This window comes from Sarcophilus harrisii, chromosome 3, assembly GCF_902635505.1.
Source record: "Sarcophilus harrisii chromosome 3, mSarHar1.11, whole genome shotgun sequence".
Lineage (NCBI taxonomy): Eukaryota > Metazoa > Chordata > Mammalia > Dasyuromorphia > Dasyuridae > Sarcophilus > Sarcophilus harrisii.
In genome coordinates this window covers 250,908,412-250,931,336 of record NC_045428.1, presented here as the reverse complement: position 1 = coordinate 250,931,336, position 22,925 = coordinate 250,908,412, and the positions used below count along the sequence as shown (strand labels likewise).

Here is a 22,925-nt window from a genome sequence, read left to right as displayed (position 1 = left end):
ATTCTAGAATGTTTTATTAAAAGGCTGATCATCACATGAAGGTATAATTTAAGTAATAAATTACTTTAATAAATAAAATAAATGTGTATAACTATATGTCAAAGACATAGATGCTATGTATAGATATAAAGACAAATGGCTTGCAAATGACAGAAACCAAGGGGGTCCAGGTTGGATGACAAATTTAGGATACAAAAAGAAATTAACAGGATAGAATTCAGGGCCAAAACTAATAGGGAAAAATGTAAAAGGGATCAATGGAAGGTCTTATGACTTCAAAAAATTCAACTTCACAAGTAGAAGACATACAAAAGTAATTGTAAGCTATCACATGAAATGTAAAATGTTCCCCATTACTGGAAGTTTTTAAGCAAAGGCTAAATGATGACTTCCATCATTTAGGTTTGTCGTAGAGACAATTCTTATTTATTTTGAATTGGACTGGATTGTTTCTGGAGTTTCCTCTAATGCTAAGATTCTGTGATATGGAGAAGGCTATCTAGACAGTAGCTCGTATAAGAAAAGACTGGGTTTGTTTTGTTTTTACTGGGCTGAAAGCTCCCTATGTACTCACCTGAGCTATGGAAGCCAAATAAGCTTCTGCTGTCAGAATGTATTATGGGAATCACAGACTTCAGAACTAGAAAGATGACTGTTCTTCTGTGGTCTCCCCTGTTTTATTGTTGTTTGTCCTTCATTCTTCAAGAGGACCATGACATCAGGGAAGTGATGCATGACATGCAATTGAATTGGACTGAAGTGAGGGAGGGCTGTGCAAGGTCACCTGCCTCACTTTCCCCTCCAGAGCCACCTGGGTCCAGTGGCCAGATATAGCTCAGGACGACTGGAGATGGCCCTGGATACCTGTTTTATTACATTTGTTTGTTCACTCTAGGCTTTCACACTTCAGGAATGACATTGATAAACTGCAGAGTCCCAGGAACATGGTGACCAGGATGGTTGAGGATCCTATAAGGATTCTTAAAAAGAACTGGAAATGTTTAAGTTTGAGGAGGGAAAGGTGATGTGCCTGATAGCTACCATCAATTGTTCTACAAGTCAAAGAGAAACTAGACTCACATATTATATAATCTATTCATACCCATCTATTTCTGTTTGCTGGCCCATCTCCCATCTTGATGTTTGTGCACTAGCTGTTCCTTTTGACTGGAATGAGCTACCTCCTCATTTCTGCCTCTTGGAATTTCATGAAATTCATGGAATTGCAGATTCCCAGGATTGAAAGAAATTTCAGAGACTGTGTAGTCTTATTCTTCCTTAGAACAATAATAATGATGAAAATAATAAGCATTTAATTGTCTTTCAGGTTTGAAAAGCCCTTTACCTATAGTTTCTCACTTGATATTCATACCAGCCAATCAGGTGGACATTGCTATTTTACAGATATAGAAAATGAAGTGTAGAAAGGTCAAGTGGCTCACTTGCACACTGTTGTAATTGTCAAATTTTAGGATTTGAGCTGAGGTCTTTCTGATGCCACAATCATTACTCTCTAAAACACAACCTACCTGTGTCTTCATGAAGAAAAAAATCCTCTAAAAATACCTAGCAAGTGGTGATTCAGCTTTTGCTGAAGATTTCTTAAAGGGAGGATTTTATGAGCCCATTCTGCTTCTAGGCAGCCCAACTTATTAAGAAGTTGAAACTAATATCAGACTTAGATCTTGTTTCCCCCTTCCCCCCCAACTTCTATCCATCATTGCTAGTTTAATCAATCACTCAATCAACCAATAAGCATTTTTTTCACTATTTACTATCTTTCAGATAAATAGATTCAAGTTGTCCAAAACATAGATCATCCTATCCCCCTCAGTCCTAATTCCTGCAAAATTTTCTATTTCTGTTGTAACATGAATAAAATGAATCAGCATTCCAATAATAGATTCCAGATACAAAGTAAGATATAAGATATAATAACACAGGATGGAAAACTTTATATCACATCTTGCAAAGGGTATGTTTGTCCTCCTAAAAGATCTCTAAATTAAACCCATCACTCCAGCTTGCTCTTGTACTAGTAGTTCTAAGTTCGCAGAAATAGACCATCTTCATTCAGTCAACAAATACTGAGTAAATGCCTAATGTTCCAAGCACTGTGCTAAGCAATTATATTCCATTTCCAATATCAGGGGGTAACTTCGTTAAGGGTAAATATACTTTCCCTTTTTACTGCTTTAGCTCGTGAGCCCCTCTCTAATGTGTTTCTATTTATGTAAGCAGTCACTCACAACTTGCAAATCATACAATGTGTAATATTTCTATAATCAGCTACTTTCAATAATGACATCCTTAGATTTTAAATATCTTTTATTTAACAATAAAAAGAAATGTTAAGATTACAAATATTAATAGATTAGAGGATGTATACATAATAAAATACCACCCGATTTTCATATAAATCTGGATCACACTCTTCCACTCACTATTTCTTCCTTTACACATTTCTAATCCTTTCATCATTAAAACGCTCCATTTATCTAAATAATATCAGTGTATTTGATATATTGACATATTTACAGGAATCTGGCAAAGAAACACATGAGATAGAAAAACTCACGTGCTTATGGTAATTAACATTTTTGGATTGTAGAGTCAGTGATATTGGTCCATTCAGGAATAAGTGCACTATATGAAACTGCTTCTCTGTTAGGTGTATGAACCTACCACTGTTCAGCTAACAAAATTCTCTGCTTAAGATGCCTTCTGCCACTCCCCATTCAAACCTGTCCCACATGAAGAAGTGGTCCTTCTTTCTCAAGCCAAAGGTGCTGGCAGAGCGCAACAAGTCCTAGGGAAAACTTGACCCTTTCCCAATTCTAGGTGGCACCGAAGGAGGGAAAATGAAGCTTTATTGGAGCTCTTGGACAATGAAGTCACTTCTGTTTTTGCTCAGTCAGGAATCATTCCACTAAAGCCTTCTATCAGCTGACTGCTTCTGCCACAGCTTCCATAGGATAGTTTTTCAGTCTCCTCACTATGGCTTCAATTCTTCTCCCCAAGTTCTTATGGTTCCTCTACCATTCTATTATGAAGTAGCTCAGGAGCTATGATTATAGTACTGAACCTGAAGTCAGGATGACCTGGTTCAAATTTTACTTTAGATACTAAAAACTGTGTGACCACTTAACTTCTGTTTGCCTTAGTTTCTTTACCTGTAAAATGGGGATATTAATAGCATCTAACTTGCAGGGTTGTTTTGAGGATCAAATGAAGCAGTATTTGTAAAGTGTTTGGTATATAATAGGTGCCATATAAATGCTTATTCTCCTTTTCCTTCAATGGCTTACTCTTGATATTATGAATCACCTTTTATTTAAAAAATTCAACTTCCCGAATTTCTTCTATCAAATTACTTTAAAAAGTCTTTTAAACATGATACTTCATTCTGCAAATTTTACATGATTTCTCATTGTTTTGATTTTATCCTTTTTTTGTCTTAAAATGGCACATGCAAATTAGATGAGGTATCCATCATGCTTTAAAAAAGCTCTGAAGGCTTTTAACACAGTTTCCAATTTCTTTGGTTCTTTGGAAGCTATTTCCATACTTTTCTATTTTTCTAGTTTTTGATGAACTCCTCCTCCCCCTTTTAAATAAAATTAAACTGTTTTCACATAAGCAAGGTGTCATTCCACAGATGTGATAAAGATATGTGAGTCCTCACATCTATACCACAGAACATTTTCTCTTTAAAACAGTCTAAACCGTACCTGAAAGTTTTTTCTTCACACACACACACATATATGAAGAATGTGTATTAAAACAAGGTTATTTTAGTACTTGTATTAGGAATCAGAATAGTCATGTATAATAGTAGCAATACCTAATGTTCTTTGAAAATTATTATAAATCTCTTCCTTTACATATTTTCTGACCTTCTCATCATGAAAATGCTCCATTTATCTTAAAGGAGAATATATTTGACATATTGATCATCATCATCCCAGTCATTAGGTTCAAAATCTTTGTCATCTAATCTCCCTCATCTAATCATTTTCTAAGTTTTGACGATTTTGTTTCTTTTAAATTTATTAATTAGTTTTTGATATTTACTTTTATAAGATTCTGATTTCCCTCCTCCCCAATACAGCAAGCAATCTAATATAAATTATACATGTACACTCATATTAAACATATTTCCACATTGATCATGTTGTGAAAGAATAATCAGAAAAAAAGGAAAAAATCACGATAAAGAAAAAAACAAGAAGAAAGTGAAAATAGTATGCTCCAGAATCTATAGTTCTGTCTCAAGATGTGGATAGCATTTTCCACTTTTGGAACTGTTTTAAATCATTGTATTGCCAAGAAGAGCAAAGTCTGTCAAAGTTGATCATTGTACAATATTTCTTTTACTATGTACAATGTTCTCCTGGTTCTGCTTGCTTCACTCTTGCTGATTCTATTTCTAAAATGTATTATCTATGTGTATTATCCATATCCCATACTTTACTAACAATGGGCTAAAAATTAGATTCTTTCCTCTTTCCTATTCCTGATGTACTAAGCAGTAAACATTTATAAGTACCCATTTTACATTCACATTTTTCCTCAGTAATTTTATTTTTCCATTTACATGTAAAGATAGTTTTTAATATCCATTTTTCTAAGATTCTGAGTTCCAAATTTTTTCTCTTTCCCCTCCCTTCCTCTCTCACTTCTCCTCTCCCCACGACAGCAAGACATATACAATCATTTTGAATATATTTCCATATTAGTCATTTGGTGAAAGAAAAATCAGAACAAAAGGGGAAAAACATGAAAAAGAAGCAGCAAAGAAAAAAAGGTGAAAATACTATGTTTCAATCTGTATGCAGTCTGATGGTTCTTTCTCTGTAGTGAATAACATTTTCTATCCTGAGTCTATTGGAATTGTCTTGGATCACAGTATTGTGAGAAGAGCTAAATCTGTCATGGTTGATTATCACATAATTTTGCTGTTACTGTGTAGCATGTTTTCCTGAGTCTGTTTACCTCTTGCTGCATCAGTTCAGGTAAGTTTTTCCAGGCTTTTTTGAAATCAGTCTGCTCATCATTTCTTTTTTTATTTTTTTTATTTAATAGCCTTTTATTTACAGGATATATGCATGGGTAACTTTACAGCGTTAACAATTGCCAAACCTCTTGTTCCAATTTTTCACCTCTTACCCCCCCCACCCCTCCCCTAGATGGCAGGATGACCAGTAGATGTTAACTACATTAAAATATAAATTAGATACACAATAAGTATACATGACCAAAACGTTATTTTGCTGTACAAAAAGAATCAGACTCTGAAATATTGTACAATTAGCTTGTGAAGGAAATCAAATGCATGTGCATAAATATAGGGATTGGGAATTCAATGTAATGGTTTTTAGTCATCTCCCAGAGTTCTTTCTCTGGGCATAGCTGGTTCAGTTCATTACTGCTCCATTGGAAATGATTTGGTTGATCTCGTTGCTGAGGATGGCCTGGTCCATCAGAACTGGTCATCATATAGTATTGTTGTTGAAGTATATAATGATCTCCCTGGTCCTGCTCATTTCACTCAGCATCAGTTCGTGTAAGTCTCTCCAGGCCTTTCTGAAATCATCCTGTTGGTCATTTCTTACAGAACAGTAATATTCCATAATTTTCATATACCACAATTTATTCAGCCATTCTCCAACTGATGGACATCCATTCAGTTTCCAGTTTCTAGCCACTACAAAAAGGGCTGCCACAAACATTCGTGCACATACAGGTCCCTTTCCCTTCTTTATGATCTCTTTGGGATATAAGCCCAGTAGTAATACTGCTGGATCAAAGGGTATGTACAGTTTGATAACTTTTTGAGCATAGTTCCAAACTACTCTCCAAAATGGTTGGATTCGTTCTGCTCATCATTTCTTATGGAAAATTAATATTTCATTACATCCATATAACATAACTTCTTCAGCCATTCTCCAACTGATGAATATCCACTCAATTTCCAGTTCCTTTCCACTACAACCAGAGCTGCTACAAACATTTTTGCACATGTGGATCCTTTCCCTCTTTTATGAGCTCCCCAACTGTGGTGGTTATGCTGGATCAAAGGTTAAGCACCGTTTTACACTCCTTTGGGCATAGTTCCAAATTTCTGCCTTTACTCTTTCTAAGGCAATGTAGGGGATACAGTCTTTGATCTAAAAAAGAGTTAGGATATAATAGAAAAGACAATATATGTAATTTTAAAAAAGTAACTAAAGACATAAAGTTGGTAAGTGCCCAATGAACGATAAGGCAGGAACTGGTAACCATGGATATGCTGGAACCAGCTCTAACCTCCTTTGGAACAGATTGTTCAATTTTCAGTGTCCACATTTATGCCTTGGAAATTGGTAGTTGCTATAAATAAGGAATTGGTTTATTGTTTTGGTGATTGCCTAGGTTTAAGAAAATGTGAATAATTTGAATTAAACTTCAAAACATTTGTACATGTATCCCCCAGCCTCCTCAGCCTATTTGTTAAATTTTTTTTATCAGCACACAACTGTACTTACTGCTCTTAAGTGTGAATCCAGGTTATTGTTGTTTTTTTCTTTTAAGCAAAGGGTAAGTTCAATAGAAGTTTCTGTCTTGGAGTGGGAATAGTGGAGCTGTCATTGGGAGCCCCATTGTTCTATTATATATACAACTCAAGGATATATCTTCCTTTCTTTCAGAGTAGAACCAACAGGATTAAAGGAAAGTATTTAGAAAAAAAAGTGATTTTCCACTTTCTTCTCCAGATCATTTTACAGTTGAGGAAACTGAGGTAAACAGTGTTAGAAGACTTGCTCAGCAAATGTCTAAAGTCAGATTTGAGTCTTCCTGATCCTATCTCTCTATACAGTAAGCTACCTAATATAGGTGGTAAATTGATACATATTTTGGAGGGTATAATGAATGCTTGGATCAATATATTTGGGAGATAAAGCTAGAAAAGCAGATCAGAAGTCCTTGAATGCCAGTGTGGGGGCTTTCGTTGGGAATGCTCTCTGAGGTTGTGATTCTTACTAAATGACTCATCTTTTTTTTCCTCCCCTTCTTGCCTTCTCTTGCCTCATGGAACCTCTGTTCTTTGCCTGCTTCCTTCCCTTTCTGCCCAACCGCTGCTGCTGCTGCGAAGTGATTCTCTGCTTCCCCTGTGCCCACGCTGTCTGGGCCTGTGTTCGCACCTGTCCCACTGGCTGCACCTGCACTCAGGAGCGCAGCTGCTCCGTGTTGTGTGACAGGACGGGCCTCCTGCAGATCCCCAGTGAGTTCCCTTGTGAGGCTTCCTTCATCAACCTGGACAAGAACGGCATCAAATTCCTGGCAGAGCGGGCCTTTGGGACCCTGCCCTCCCTCCGACACCTGTCCCTGAGTCACAACAACATTTCCTTCATCACTCCAGGGGCCTTCAAGGGGCTGCCTAACCTAGTGGAGCTCAGGATTGCCTACAATGAGGACATCCGCTACCTGCACACAAAGACTTTTGCTTTCCTCCGACGCCTGGTCAGGCTGGACGTGGCAGGCTGCAACCTGTTCAGCATCCCTGACCGAATCTTTGTGGACCTCCCTGCCTTGCAGGAGCTTTCCTGCTTCCAGAACCACTTCCGTCGGGTGCCCTGGGCAGTCAGGGGGATGCAGAACCTGACCCATCTCTACCTGGAACGAAACTGGATCGAAGCCATTGCCTACAATTCCCTGCAGGGCCTGGGCCGGCTGCACTCCCTGAGTCTGCAAGACAACAGGATCAGTGTGGTGCATGCAGGTGCATTCCAGGACTGCCAGCGGATGGAGTACCTCTACCTGAACGACAATCTCCTCCACAGTCTCCCAGGGAGCTCCTTCAAGGGCCTGAGCCACCTAAAGATGCTCAACCTCGGGGGCAACTCCCTGAGCCAAGTGTCCAGGGACTGGTTCCAGGACCTGGTGGAGCTGGAAGTGCTCTATCTGGACAGGAACAGGATACAGTCCATCGAGGAAGGGGCCTTTGAGAACCTCACCAGCCTCATGGCCCTGCACCTCAACAGCAATAACCTCACCTCCTTGCCCTTCTCCGTCTTCCAGCCGGTCTACTTCCTGGGCCGTCTCTACTTGTTCCGGAACCCGTGGCACTGTGACTGCCAGTTGGAGTGGCTCAAGGAATGGATGGAGAGTTACGGGCTCGTCCGGGACGTCACTTGTGCCTCTCCATCCTCTGTGGCCAGCGGAGACCTGAGCTTGGTGGACTTTGGCCGGTCCCAGGAGGGGCTCTGCCTGGACCCCGAGGAGCTGAACCTCACAGCCCCCAGCGAGGCCCCCTCGGAGGGGCCTCCCTCAGCCACGGAGAGCAGGTTCAGCAGCCTCATCTCCAAGCTCCTGTCCCCAAGGGCTCCTCCAGAGGATGTGGCCAACGGCACCTTGGGCTTGGCCAACAGCTCTCTCCTGGAGAGCCTTTCCTCAGGCCTGCGGGGGAGGCCGGGAAGCAAGGCCTTGACGTTTTGGGCCTTGCTTCACCTATTTCTATGTGATATAGTGACAAGACTGAGCGTGGGATAAATTCCCACAGCGTTCTGGGAAAGCAGATACTGAGGCACTCCAAACCACGCTGATCCGGGGTGGTTGGGACTGATCTCTGGTTGGCAGGGGATCGCTGGGAGTGGGGCCGAATAGCCGCAGGGAGAGCAACCTGGGAAATGCTGTTCTGACCCCTTCCCACACCCCAAAGACAAACAATCTCAGCAACTTCATCAGAGAGGAATAGAAGATGAATTTACTTAGAGCTCTGTGTTTAGTGTTCCACGTTTTACCCAAGGTGGCCTTTTGCCGATGATCTATGATTGTGGCGGTTGTCATGGTTTGTTGAGTTGTATTTAACTCTTCATGGCCATTGCCTGCCAGGGCTGCGCAAAGGGTTTTCTTGGCCAAGATGCAGGAATGATTTCCTATCTCCTTCTCCACTGGATTAAAGCAATCAGAAAGTACTAGTTTGAGGCCAAATTTGAACTTGAGGCTTCCTGATACTAAGCCCAGCCCTCTATCAATGAAGCTATCTCACTGCCTCCTATGATTTATATGTATGTGAGGGGTGTGTGTATAATATATACACACAGATATATGTGTATATATATGTGTGTGTGTGTGTGTGTGTGTGTGTGTGTGTATATACACACATATATGGCAGATTGCTTATGAGACTTGTCTGAAAGTCTCCAGAAAGTATCCCTCTCCCCATAACATCTCCCTCACTCAAGGATTTTAGATTCTGACATTCCTACCATAGGAGGTTTTTTCTTTGGGGATAAACATTGCCCTCTCTTAACTCCTTTTTTGAAGAAATCCAGTACTTTTTAGTATAAATCAATTAGTTTCCTTTCCTTCCTGAAATGGGGAAAGGGATTGGGGTGCTACAAAAGTGGAACCAGATGAGGATAATGGAGGTACAGATTACTGAAATGACTGGCTGGGGGAAGGCACAGAAAGGATAGTAGAGAGAGAATTGATGGTGAATACAAAATTGACTTCAATTTCTTCAAAAGAGGAGCTGAGAGGGCAATGTTTAGCCCTAAAGAAAAAAAGAATTCCTTAGGTGGATCTTTTAATAAGGGAAGACAGGATGGAGGCAGAATCTGGTCCTTTGCGTGTTTTATTATTTGTCAACTGTAGAGAAGATGTTGCACTCCCAATATTTGGGAGATGGAAATTTAAAGTTTTTATTCCATGATATTTGACTATGAGAAGGAACTCATGACTGCCCAGTGACAGTGCAGAAAGCCATCTCTATACTTGCCTGATCCCTTTACCCCCATCCCAGGGCTATTAATGGCTTTTCCCAAACCCTTCAACAACAATGTTCAGAAATAGAAAAAATCTAATAGTTGGAATAAGAATGGATAGAAATGGACTGCTCTTGGATAATTCCAGAAATTTGTAACAGCACTCTTGTGGTTTTTATTTTTAGTTTTAAGGCATAGACTGAAGAAGAAAACCTTTGGAAATATCATACAGGGGCTGAGTATATTATTCCTTATTTCTTCTTTCCAAGCAGGAAGATCAAAAGCTTCCCACTAATTTGCAGGCATTCTATGCCCAATTTACTGCCCTAAACACCATCAGAGATTCCCAAGTTGAATGTCCTTGTGTTCTTTTTATCCAAAATAAAAAGAGGAGCCACATGAGTTTTATCAGTCAACCAATAAACATTTGTTAAGTGCCTATTACATGCCAGGCACTGCGTTAAACACTAAGTATTAAAAAAAGGGACAAAAATAATTAGTTCTTGCCCTTAAAAAGTTTACAGTCTAATGGCTTATCAGATGCTTAATAAATGCTGATGTGACCTATCTAGTGCATAGGATTTTGGATTTCCAGGGTATTTACAAGTTAATATTAAAATAATCCTTTGAATGCATTGAATTCTTTGTATAATGGAAAGCTGTTTTTCAAGGCCCAACCTTGCTTTGCTTATTGCACAGTTAAAGGGTTGAGCTGAGGAAGATCTGAAGGAAATAATATTTCACCCAGCCACTGGAAGCTTAGTATTAAGAATTTTTAAAAAGGTATTAATTGAACATGCATTTTTAATAGTTTGTTTTTCTATAGGTTGTTAGGCAGGATTTTTAAAAAATATGTTACATAAAATAAATGCTGAAGGTTAGTTTTGTTTTCAATGTATTATTTCAAGAAGAGATTATTTCATGTGCAAGAATCAGTGGAAATCAGGTCAGAAAAACCATTTACTCCAATCATATACAATGGGAAGCTATGGAAGGGATGGCTTGAGTCATTGAGACTTGTTTTTTGCATCTTGGTAACGATGGAAATTCAGGGTAAAGCTATCAGTCTAGATTGCCAAGGAGTAGAATGTCACCTAGAGAAAAATGTTTTTCATTATTTTTGACCCAGGAGGGTTTGAGGTATCAACTTTAATATGTTTTCTTGGTACTGACTGGCTGGCTGGCTGGCTTGCTTTTTAGAGATACAGTTTTTATATTGGAAGTTTTTGAACAAGTATCAAAACCTAAAGCTCCTCTTGGGAGGTTTTTTTTTTTTTTTTTAAATAAAGTTAACCAGAATTCCAGTAGAATTGTGGGTAAAATGGGCTGGCAGCCACATAATGAATCATGAGTAACCTGGAGTGAGCTTTTAGTGAATTGTAAGCCATTATGACCTTGATCTAAGAGGCAAAAGCACTCCTATTTTCAGGAGTTAATTTTTTTCAGGCCATTATGGTGCCTCTTTGAACCTCGAGGAAGATAGAATAATAAAATGGTCCTTGTTCAGGATTACTGTGTCTTCAAAATGTATCATTTACTTCATCTGCTAGAATAAAACTGATAGTTGTTAAAAATGACAAGAACATTAAGTGGCTGATCTGGGAGGAAGAAAACTGGGCAATGCCTTCCTGAGGTCAGGTAGGATTTCTTGCCATTTCCACTACATTAGGCTTTCCAAGAAAAAGAAAACAGAGAGAGAAAAGATTCATGTTTCACGCATTAAAAAAGTGGAGGGGTCCTACAATTCCTTTCTTATTCTCCCCGTCCCTTCCCCAGTGGAAGAGCCAGCTGGCATTAGTTTTTTTTCTTAGGCTATTTTTATAAGATCTAGTAATCTCATTGTAAGCAATGTTGTTATAGTGATGTAGTTATGACTATATGTTTTTAATAGGCAAAGGTGTTTAAAAAACAAAACATAACAAAGCAAAATAAAGCTCATCAAAGCTTAGTGACAATCCAAGTCTGTTGAGCCCTAGAAGCTCAGGGCAGTTATTTCTCCATCCTTCCATCCACATATGAGAGTCTAAGTGTGTTTTAAAGGTGTGTGCTTGGAGAGAGGAGGAGTACCATTTTAATAGATTTGGGTCCCAGAACAGCTCAGTGCTTCAGACCTTACTTTCATTTGTGATTAAACTAAACAGAATTTTCAAGGTTCAGGGAAATATCTGTACAATCATTTTTAGAGGAAGTTCTCTGAAATCCTCCATCTGTTAAAAAAAAGTATATTTTACTGATGAAAGGTACAGATAAACTATGTAATTATCTCACAGTCAGACTTATTGAAATGGTAGCAGACAGGTCAGAAGAATTAGATAACCTTAGAGGTTTTTTCCAAACTTTATTTATAGATTCCATAAACAGTAGTTATTTGTAAATTCTAATATACAATAGTAGAAAAACTTATTTTGAGATGTCTGAGAAAATAGGTTCAAAACCTTTGTTACTTTTTACTTGCTTCATTTTGGGTAATTTTCTTCATTATTTAGATCCTGACTGGCTTCTCTATAAAACGAACACTGGTTTGTTTGGCCTCTGAGGTCTCTCTCAGATTGAAATCTATGATTCTATGATTCCAGTCCTGGGAACATAGGAAGGTGAACAACTTGATTATTTGTCAGATTCATGTGGATTTGTTTGTAAAGGTTTGATTCCCTACTTATTTTCAGGGATTTAGGATTCAAGAAATAACTGCTTTATTTAAATCCTCCTTATTCATATATGAAATCTAGAGAAGTGAGATTAAAAATGCAGAATGTGAAAATGAATTATTTTGAACATTGATCAAGACTTAACACTAATGTGAACACTGTCCTGAAAACTTAAGAGTAAAAAGGGTGTTTCCAGGACCTTCAATTAATGAGAGTTGTTAGGTTCCCCAGAGACTTTGCAGAACCTTACAAGTTAATAAATATTAATGTGAATAGCTTTGAATGATTCTCCTTGTGTCTTACACCCAAACCCATTATAAAAGTCTCCAGTGGAGTGGAAAACAACAGGAAAGATTCTTAAAGTGCTGAAAATTTGAACTAAATTTTTACTGTATCTCTTCTCAGTTGCAGTATGTGTTCAAGAGGGTTGCTGGCTAATTTGTCTGGAATCTAGATAAGGTACCTGAATAGCTAGGATATAGAACCTTGGTTTGGGCAGGAAAGTTATGATTTGATAGTTTTTTTTTTTCATGTCTGACTCTTTGTGAACGGAATTTTTTCTTGGCAAAAATACTGGAGTGGTTTGCCATTTCCTTTTTCAGCTCATTTGACAGATGAGGAAACTGAGACAAGCAAAGTTACGTGACTTGCTCAGGATCATATAAATGAATCAATAAATGAATTAGGAGCTCAGAATTCAGGAAGACGAGTTATCCTGATTTCCAGGCCTGGCACTGGCCAGCATGTCCTCTTCCTTTGCTAGAACTCTAGCAAAGGAAGAGGACATCCTGGCTTAACTGTTTGAGACTTGATTCTTAAAGTAACTGATGTTTTAAATGCTTTCGATTTTTACAGCCTAATATTCCCCAGTATACTTTTTCTCCACGACCCATGGCCATTGAATCTTTAGTTGTAATAAACAAAAGCAGTTCAGCAAAATCAGTTGAGTGAGAAATACATGCAGCATATACCAAATCCTACACCTGTAGTTCCCCATCTGTCCATTGAGAGGAGGAAATTATATATTTTAAAATTTTATTTGATTTTACCTTTTAAAACATTTCCATTTTATTATTAAGAACTTGACACACATATTTCCCCATACAAAGAATATAAACAGCCTATTTCTGAAACTTCTCCATTATGTATGATGTCTTTTCTGTATATTTCAAATTTTACATGATAGTTCCAATATTGCTTTGCTTGTTTCTGAACTTCCTTAATTCTTGTTTATTTTTTTTTAAAGGATTCATTGGTGCTTCTTTCTTTCTTTCTTTTTTTTTAGTATCATTCTCACTTCCCCACCCCCGAATAAAAGTCCTCCCTGCTGCTGAGATTTGTGATGACTTTGTGTCTTTTCTCCAATTTTTAGATCGTCAGCAAAATCCAACACTGAGGATCAAGCAAAATTTACCTCAGAGGTCTGAAAACTCTTTTTCAAAATAAACAGTTGAGGAGGTTTAATGTCTTTTTTTTATTCTTGTAAATTAATACCCTAACAATAGAAGCTACCTTCCATTAAAAAAGTTGTAGTCATTCAGTAATGTTAGACTACAGAGTCCTAGATACTATTTGTACTTTCTAGTTTCATTGATATATGGCTGATGAACACTGTTTTAGTTTTAGGGGGTTGTAGTAATGTATTTTGTGTCACCCATTCAATGTTTTGTAAACCTCTGTTTCCTTTTTTTTTTGGGGGGGGGGAGAAACGTTTCCCACTTTCTTTGGTTGTTGTGAGAAATAAATAACAAATAATTGTAAACCATTTGTTATGTACAATGCAGAATATTTAGGCCACTTATGGCTTAAGAAACGAAAGAAGCTTCATTAGTTTAAGTGGATAGCACATGGAAAGAAGTACATTCTTGCCAACATAGTTTTACTAAAAGAAAATATGCGACTGAGCATATAACAAAATATGCTCAGTTGCATATTTTCTTATAACACATTAATTGCTTAAGTGTAATTTCAACCAGGATTAGAAGAGTAAATTCCTGAAATAATCACGTGATTGTCAGAGATTCCTTCCTTTGTTCCTAAAAAAAGGTTTAAAAAAAAGAAAATGGTTAAATGATTATTTTTCATTGTAGACTTCCCCTATTCAGTCTCTTGAAAAGGTTAAAATAAAATTGTTATTGCATTATGACAACCACCAAAAAGCTATAAAACTGAGCTACAGCTATAAAACATCCTTAAGTCAATAACGTTTAATAATACCGCTCCTATGGAACTAATTGTCCCCTCTAATGTTGTTTAACCTATCCTATTTTCCCCAGAATCAGTTAATAGTATCTGATAAGGTCTGACATTTTCCAGAATTTTTAACCCCCTCCTATCAGAATTTTCCTTAATCAAAAAAAGTTTCTTGGGTTAGGTAACATAACTTTGGGAAGCAGATTGCAAGGCCATAGCAGGCATGAAGTATGCTGATAAGGGCCCTAGAGCCTTAGCACTTAGCCAAGGACTATCATGAATATTCTTCCTGGGAGGATAAATAAGTGGGAAATGGTGGTAGTGGAAGGAAGCTGTGGAAAGGAAAAGAAAAGGAGAAGTAAGGGTGAAAACAATCTCTGCCTCTTTCACAGTTTGTCTTGGGCTGGGTCTACTCTCAACAAGCAGTTCTGTACTTTCCAGAATTCACCTTTTGCTTGAAGCTATGAAAGCTGCAAAATCTGTGCAAGTTAAGAAACAAAGGCTAAAAACAGAACTAAATGATTTTCTAATTGCTTAGAAAAAGCAATGCGGATTGCCTGGAAAGTTTAAGAGTCCTCCAAGAGGTGAAAGGCAGAGCTAGTCTGGAGGGTTCCTTGGGGTCCAGGAGGAGGGGTCATAATCACTTACCTTGTGACACTGGGTTTAGCAAATAGATCTTGAGTATTTTAAGTTACAATATTCTTCATATGTGTTCTTGCTCTTCATATACTGTTTCCAAGGAAGCATGTGCCTTCTTAGATGGAAGAATGGAACAAGACCATCCAAAGTAGCACTTGTTTTTGGGAGGATTGTGAGGTAGTGGCTAAATGCTGATTTTGGAATTGGGGAGGACATGACTGGGATTCAAATAAATGGCTTTGTTCCTTAGTATTTGTGAGTCCTTGGGAAAGTTTTTATTCTGCCCACTCTGGGCTTCTTATTTTTCATCCTTAAAATAAAAGGGTTGAACTAGATGACCACTAAGGACCATTGCTGCTCTAAATTCACTGGGCAACTTACCATTTTGGTACATTAGTGGTATAAAACAGCATTATGTAACCTGGTTCCAATGGGACTTTGTAGCCTCAACTCCATCCCAGGGGAGTTAATTTACCTAGTTTTTGGTCTTGTTCTGACAGAGCTGTCCAGGTTGGAGGGTGAATCAGCCTTTGGCTCAGCCCTCAGTTATCGGTCTGGTCCCAGAGCTTTGTTCTCTCTGGCCTTGCACCGGGACAGCTGTCTGACCAGATGCCTTGCCAGCCTCCCTGTGGAAGCACACTTCATCACTCCCTGCTTTCTACTTCTTGCCTGGAGTCACCATTGTTGTGGGGAATAATGCGACAATTTCCTGCCCTATGGCTCAGACTTTTATATTCACATCTTAATCCAACTACTAATATTCGGTGTATGTCCTTACTGCTACAAGATAACAGAAAATAAAGTAATGGTTATGTTTATTATTTTAGATGTATAAGCAAACTAATTTTGGTAGAACCAAAGCAACATACAGATATTTTGGGAATTTCCTCTACAATCTGGAAAGAGGTTAAATTAGAAAAAAATAATCTCAACACCTTGTGGTTGGATTTTGGCTATAACAATTTGTGTACCATTTCTCTATGAATATACACATAGTTCTATATTTTTACACTCTTCTTAAAATTTCCTAAAATTTTGAGAACTAAAAGAATTCAAGGAGGAAAAATATTATCTTTCTTGAACATGATTCTCCAGGATTGTAATGAAACAAAGGTGTTAGGCTTGAGTGTGGTACAATGGAGAGTCTTAGGTTCAAATCCTGAGGACAAGTCATTTAATTTGTCTGGAACAGAATTTCCTTAATTGTGAAAGGGGGGAAATACCCATTTTATTGGCCTATAGTATCTAATTTACAGACTGTTGTGAAGATCAAGTGGGATAATATATGTAAAATATTTTGTAAACTTTAAAGTGTCTATTATTAGTACTACTTGTCTTTATGGAGTTGAAATATAAAAGAAAATATAGCTTGTTTGTAAATTTAAAAATATTGGTAATTTTTTTGCCTGTTGCATATAGATTTTAAAACTGGATATACATTAGGATCACAGCTTGATTATTTAGGTGAAGTTACCTAGTGAATCTTTCTGTAAGGTAAAGATGATGCCAATAAAGCAAATAATCCTTAATTTATTTTATTTCATTAGAGTGAGTCAGTCATAGTGGTACTGTCAGTGGGTTATTCCTGGTGATCTTTGTGAAGTTTTATGTATAGAAATGAGTCTATTAAAATCCTTATGATCTGTGTAAGCTCCTTGAGAGCATGATTGTTTCATTTTTTGACTCTGTGTTCCTAGGATTCAGGAGGTTTTGGTACATGGTAGGTGCTTAATAAATGCGGGTTGATTGATGAATGGAATAAGAATACATGTGTATTCTTACTTTGATAAGTAAAGAACAACAATTTTAGCTGCTGTTTTTTTTTTTTTTTTTTTTTTTTTTTTTAGAAAGCCTTGAAGCATTCTATAAAAAACCTGAAACCAAAGTGAAGACATATTTTTGATTCAAAAGTCTTTACATTGCTGAAAGTCAATTTTTCTTTCTATTTTTATGTGATGTAATTGTAGTAAAAGAACCTTGAGATATTTTAAATTTGAATCAAATTTGACAAGTGACTGAAATATAACAGGTCTAAAAGATGGAAATCTTGTAATGGCAATGAGGCAAGATAGACACCTACGCAAGTGTTACTAGTGAAGTCTGATGAAATATTCTTTTGGGAGTTGGTGAGATAACTTCTCCTTTGTTCTCAGACACTTTGATAGCAATTTCTGCCACATTTTTATATCTGTCTGTACATGCTAAAATTAGAACAGAGTAGGCCTTGTTAAAATCCATCAGACCATTTCTTCTTATCCTTCTGAGGATTTTTGCCTGTGATGTGAACAGACAATTGGTTTTTCATGTTTTATACAGTTTATTCATACTTTTTTTGTTCTCTCCAATTTTGAAATGACAAAAGCCCATTTCTACTGTTTTCCATAACACAGCATCCTACAGGTATGTATATTCTACAAATAATACTATGGAGTCTCTTCTCTTCCCCTCTCCACACAATAATTGTATAGGGTTTCATTAACTCATTTACTTCTCACATCCTTTACATCAGCTTCATGTTTAAACTCTGACAATAGGTCAAAAAAATTGGAAAGGGGGAGGGTTGGTATGCTGCTAAGGCATGTAAATAAGACACACATATAGAAAAAAAGCAGGACATTTACAAAGAATCTGGACCTTTTAAATTCCTTCATTGCCTGAGTGCTGAAGGACATCTGCACAAATGCTATTACATACTAAGGCATTGCTGTACCCTGTAAATACTTACAATCGGATACGGTGAATTTTACAATAACCATTAACATCTCGCTCTTTTATCACTGAGACAATACTTCAAAACCTTTTATAAAAAGGCAATAATACATAGAGAAAAAAGAACACAGTAAAATTTTATGAAAAACAACCCTAGAATTGGGTTTGCAATTGCCACACGCCTGAATTGCAATTAAACAAACAAGATGTTGTGTTCTTAGCACACAGGAATTGTGCTACCATAACACATCACCCTGCCCACTGCACACAGCGGTTCCCCCTGGTACAGATGACATGTTGGGAGACTCTTGAGATTGTAAATAAATCCCCCCAAATTTCTTCTCTTTTTAAAAAAATGTGGGGTCCCAGTGGAGCTTCAATTTCTATTCCCACGCATAACTCCTGTAACACAAGATTGCCATTTCCTCCTGGTCTAGAGAAAAATCAGTCCTTTATTTGACTGTTTCCTAAGACCCAGTGAAACCACCAGCCACTTGTGCAAACCAGAAATAAAGGAGATAACTTACACAAAAGTAAAAGCATCCCAAGGTTAAGAGGGGACAAAGGTGAGACATATGTGTGTCTATATAAACACATCCGATAGTTAGAGAGGTGCACTTGGGGTCAGAAACAGCCTCCTGTATGGTGACTAATTACCTTTTCTTTTCTTTTGCTCAGTCCATTCACACAGGTGCAAGATAGTGATGAGGTGCTGGGTGAGTGGTGATGGAAGAGCTCTGGGTGGTAAAAAAACAGGACTTTTTTTCCCCACTCAAAATGATACAGAGAATTGCCTAAGAGATTGTGTTAGGAATTTTGTAAACTGTTACCTTTCTTACTAATTCTAAGGACATGTTTTTACTTTAACTTTTGAAACATAAGTATGTGGCAGCAAAAAGGAATGAATTAATTATTCATTATAGTCCTGGCATAGCCCATGTAGCGACTGATTCCCCTTAGATACTTTCTAGATACATTTGTCATTGAAAATTTACTGATTTACTTTCCATATTCAAGAAGTTCTGGCTTTACCTTATGGAAACGGATATGTCTTTAAGGGAAAAGCGATAGGATTTAAAAGCCACAGTTTTAGATTGGATGCAAAATTCAGTCCTCTGAATTTTGTCCTTTAAATATGAAATTTTTCTTGTCTAATGACCAATGAGTGGACATGAGGCTAGAAGAATTGAATCATATTTTCATATTCTTGCTATAAACAAAACTATAAGAAAAAAGGAAGCTGCAGCCACATGGCAGAACAGTTCACACATACTTCTTGCAATCCTGCAAAGCAATTGGAGTGGGTATTATCACTGTCTACCCCTAAACTAACAGAAACATTATTTCATGGAATATTGGTCATCACACATTGCAGTACTAATGGTAAGTAGTCACAAAAAGACCACCATGAAAATAACTGCAACTGATGCACCAGCATGGATTGCTGTGGATGAAGTGGGAGAGGAATTTTATGAGGAATGAAAGATCCCTCAAATCAAACTCTGCTCTCTGATACTTGGTGCTGTTTGAAGTAAAAGTAGGAAAAGGTAAAGATGAGAAATATATGGAAAAGTATGGTTCAGGAAAAAGAAATGAGAGAAGTCAGTGACTTGTTGATTACACAGAAGCTTCATGCCTCTATATCATGAATACTTTCTTAAAAAAAAAATAAACTAGTAGGCACTAGACATGGTAAGCACCAAATAACCATTTAAAGAATGAAATATTGACTTTAACCAACAAGAAAATGACTTATTTATTTGGGAGTTATCCCTGAGTCAGCAACAATTGAATAGTCAGACCATTAGAGCTAACATCAGAATTTGAAAAAATAAATAATGAATGAGAGAGGGGTTGGGGCGGGGAGAAAGAGAAAAGAGGGAGGAGGAGGAGGAGAAAGGGAGGAGAAAGGGAGGAGAGGGAGAGGGAGAGGAAGAAAGGTACAAGCCAAAGGCAACATCAGGATAGACTATAAAACCACCTGAAAAATCTAACAAAGAATGACAGACAATTATGAGCAGCATTGTCTCATAAAGCAGAGGGAAGGAGTAGAGGATAAAATCAGTTTAAAGAAAACATGGCAAGATGGAAAATTAAAGTCATCCCAAGGGCATTCAAAAGTGAAAATGTAAGAATCCCAAACAAGGAAAATGGAAAAATCTTACAAAAAATTTTAACAAACTTTTCTAATTTATGGAGAATGTACCACTCTAGCACTAGCCTCTAATACAGTAGTATCACTGGACTATCTGGTTTCTAATATCATAGTCTCAGCTGTTCTGAGAGAGGAGGTAGAAACGGCACTAATGAGGATAAATATGGGAAAAAGAGTCAGATTGGACCAAGTATACATAGATCAAATTTATGCTGAAGGTGATAAAACTGGTATCAATGATGGACTAATATACATGCTATCCAAAGGATGAGAGATACCAAAAGTGTGAAAAAATCTTGGACCTCACGTTGAAAAAACCGTGACACTCAACATGACTCATAAAGAGATACATATTAAAAATTTAATGTAGTACATATATTACCAGAAAAAAGAAAAAAAAAAACCAGTGACCAAGAGAACATCAACAACTACTTTATAAGTTACTCTCCCATCTATACAAAATTTTTAATGATTCACAAATACACAAATTGAGGCCATCCTCAATGAGGATATTAGAAAGGAATAAGTAGGTTTATGCAACCTATATTTAACAATGCACCATATCTTTACCACCTCCTAATTAAATGCAAGAGGTAGATGTTTTTATGTTTGCCAATTACGAAAAAGTTTTAATGCAGTTAGTACAAAATGCTACCTGAAAGGCTCTTTCACAACAATGATTTGTTTCTCATCCATTCATCAAGGTCACTCAAAATTCCCTGGAAGATGTCAATACAAAAATATCCCTGTTCAATGACCCCTTAATCATTAACATCAGCTAAAGCATCAAACAATAGGTGTAGTCACCAAGAACATTTGCCAGCATGACAGAAGAGTGTAATACAGTTCAAAATTCAGATCAAAGAAGGCTTCCTCGTAGAGGATGAAGTCCTCTGGGTGCTTCTTATTGCACATGATATTGTGCTTCCAGGACACTGCATCCACACAAGAAAGTAGAGGAAGGATGTCTGTTGGATTTGGAGAGATGCCATATAGAATTGTCCAGTACCACATATATAACTGGGACACAGAGTAAAGCTCTGCAGTGAGCTGGACCCAGTATTCAGAAGGAGAGGATTAGATTGCTTATAGCAAATCTCAAGCTTTTACTGACCCCAATCCTCCCATGAAAGCAAAAGTCCATCTTTGCAATACTGGTATTTCTACCCATATGGTGGAAAGACAGACACTGCCTCCTAAGAACTAAAGATGAGCACCACCGCGAGGTCTAGAGGGAAACACACAGCAATTGTGAGTAGGCTGCACGGACAGCCTATGAGGAATGCCAAAAAGGAATAGGACCACAGGGCATCATCGAAGAACTGAAGGTTCAGAAGGAAAGATGAACTGGCCACACGACAAGCCAAGGAATGGCAGGGATGAGTCACTGAGTTCCACTGGTACTTTCATGATTTTGAAAAGAAATGAAAAAAACCTTCATGTTGAGTGGAGCTTTTGGGAGAGGATAGACAAGAGACCCTTAGGACTGGCAGGCATGTTGTTATCTGCCTTGTTGGAGAGAACTCCTGAATTGATAAGATCATGGATTTATGTGAATATCCAAGGATGATTATACTCCATCCAAAAGAGATATGGAAATAAAAATGTTACTCCTTTAGGATTAGAAATAGAAACCTTCTAGAGAACCAACAAAAGTCTAAAGCTTAGGGGCTATTGCAGAAGAGTTATCTTTCAAAAAGAAATTAATTGGAAAACCAGAGAAAAGAGAAAGTTAGGTCAGGCACCTTGAAAATCACTGACAAGTTGTAAGATGAAATTATTTAACCTGTTTTCCTTATTCATCTTAACACTAAAACTTTTCTTTAAAAAGATAGTAACAATAATTATATATAATTGTGAAAGAATCAATTGGATAATGGAAAAGAACAGCTGCTTGAAGAAGAGGGCAGAAAAAAATGGGATAAAAAGGAAAATTGCTTGTGAAATTCCAAATTACAACAGTAGTTTACTCTGGGATCTTTGTTCCAGGAAGACATCACTTTAGGTGCATTTTTTTTTAATGTATGAAATTATTAACTTACAGGCAATTTTGGATATTTTGCCTCGGGTTAAGAAGTTAATCTACTGTCCTAGAATAAAGGAGGATGGCATCAGTAGGATGGCTGCCATCTGATTTTCAGTGCCTTATTCCCTTAAATAGAAGCAGTTTCCTTTCTGTCTCTTTTACTTTGGGTAACTGGAGTTGCTTTCAGAATGATTACCCTAAATGATTAAAATCTGGCCAAGAAATGAACTTGAAGCTTTAATAGGGAGACAATTGCAAGAGATCTCTTTATTCCAATAGATTTTTCCTCTAAGTCCTCTGCAAAAATTACAATCCTTTAAAGACAGATTATATATGGGCTTTAATAAGACAGAAATCCAGGTCTGTTATAATTGAGGGAAAATATTTATTCCTACAACCTAAGTAAAACGACACTGAATTCCTTAATCCAATAAACTCTTTGACTTTCCTAAATATTTTGTCATTCCAATAAAATAGACTGAGACAGTATTTTCTAAATGTTATACAAGTTGTTCATCAGGCCTGGAATGTACTTCCTCCTCATCAGTTCAGGTGCTACCACCTCTGTGAATCATTCCCTGATTCCTGGTAGAAAAAAAATTCTCTCGCTTTCTCCCTCAAATTTTCCCAGAGCTCTGTCAGAACTCCTTTGCCATCATTTTCCCTGGTATTCAATTTATCTTTGTACTTGTCCTGTCTTGCACACAGTAGGTGCTTAATAAACATTAAGATGATTTCCTTAAGCAATTATCTAGCAATCTAGTATCTAAACAGATTTAAAAACAGCTCTTAACTGTCAAGAAGTC

The 22,925-nt window shown here is 37.4% G+C and overlaps 1 protein-coding gene and 1 non-coding gene across 3 annotated transcripts in view; both read left to right on the top strand.

Moving 5' to 3' along the window:
- Positions 1 to 13,861, top strand: part of LOC105749808 — a 94,294-nt gene extending 80,433 nt beyond the window's left edge. For both annotated transcript variants that reach the window (XR_004232942.1, XR_004232941.1), the window contains exon 4: positions 13,770 to 13,861. This is a non-coding gene — a transcript (uncharacterized LOC105749808). The remainder of the gene's footprint in view (positions 1 to 13,769) is intronic.
- On the top strand, positions 6,819 to 12,970 carry NYX (nyctalopin). The gene has a single exon (XM_031959402.1). The coding sequence runs from the start codon at positions 7,027 to 7,029 to the stop codon at positions 8,530 to 8,532; it is 1,506 nt and encodes a 501-aa protein (XP_031815262.1). The 5' UTR covers positions 6,819 to 7,026; the 3' UTR covers positions 8,533 to 12,970.
- Positions 13,862 to 22,925: the final 9,064 nt, after the last annotated feature.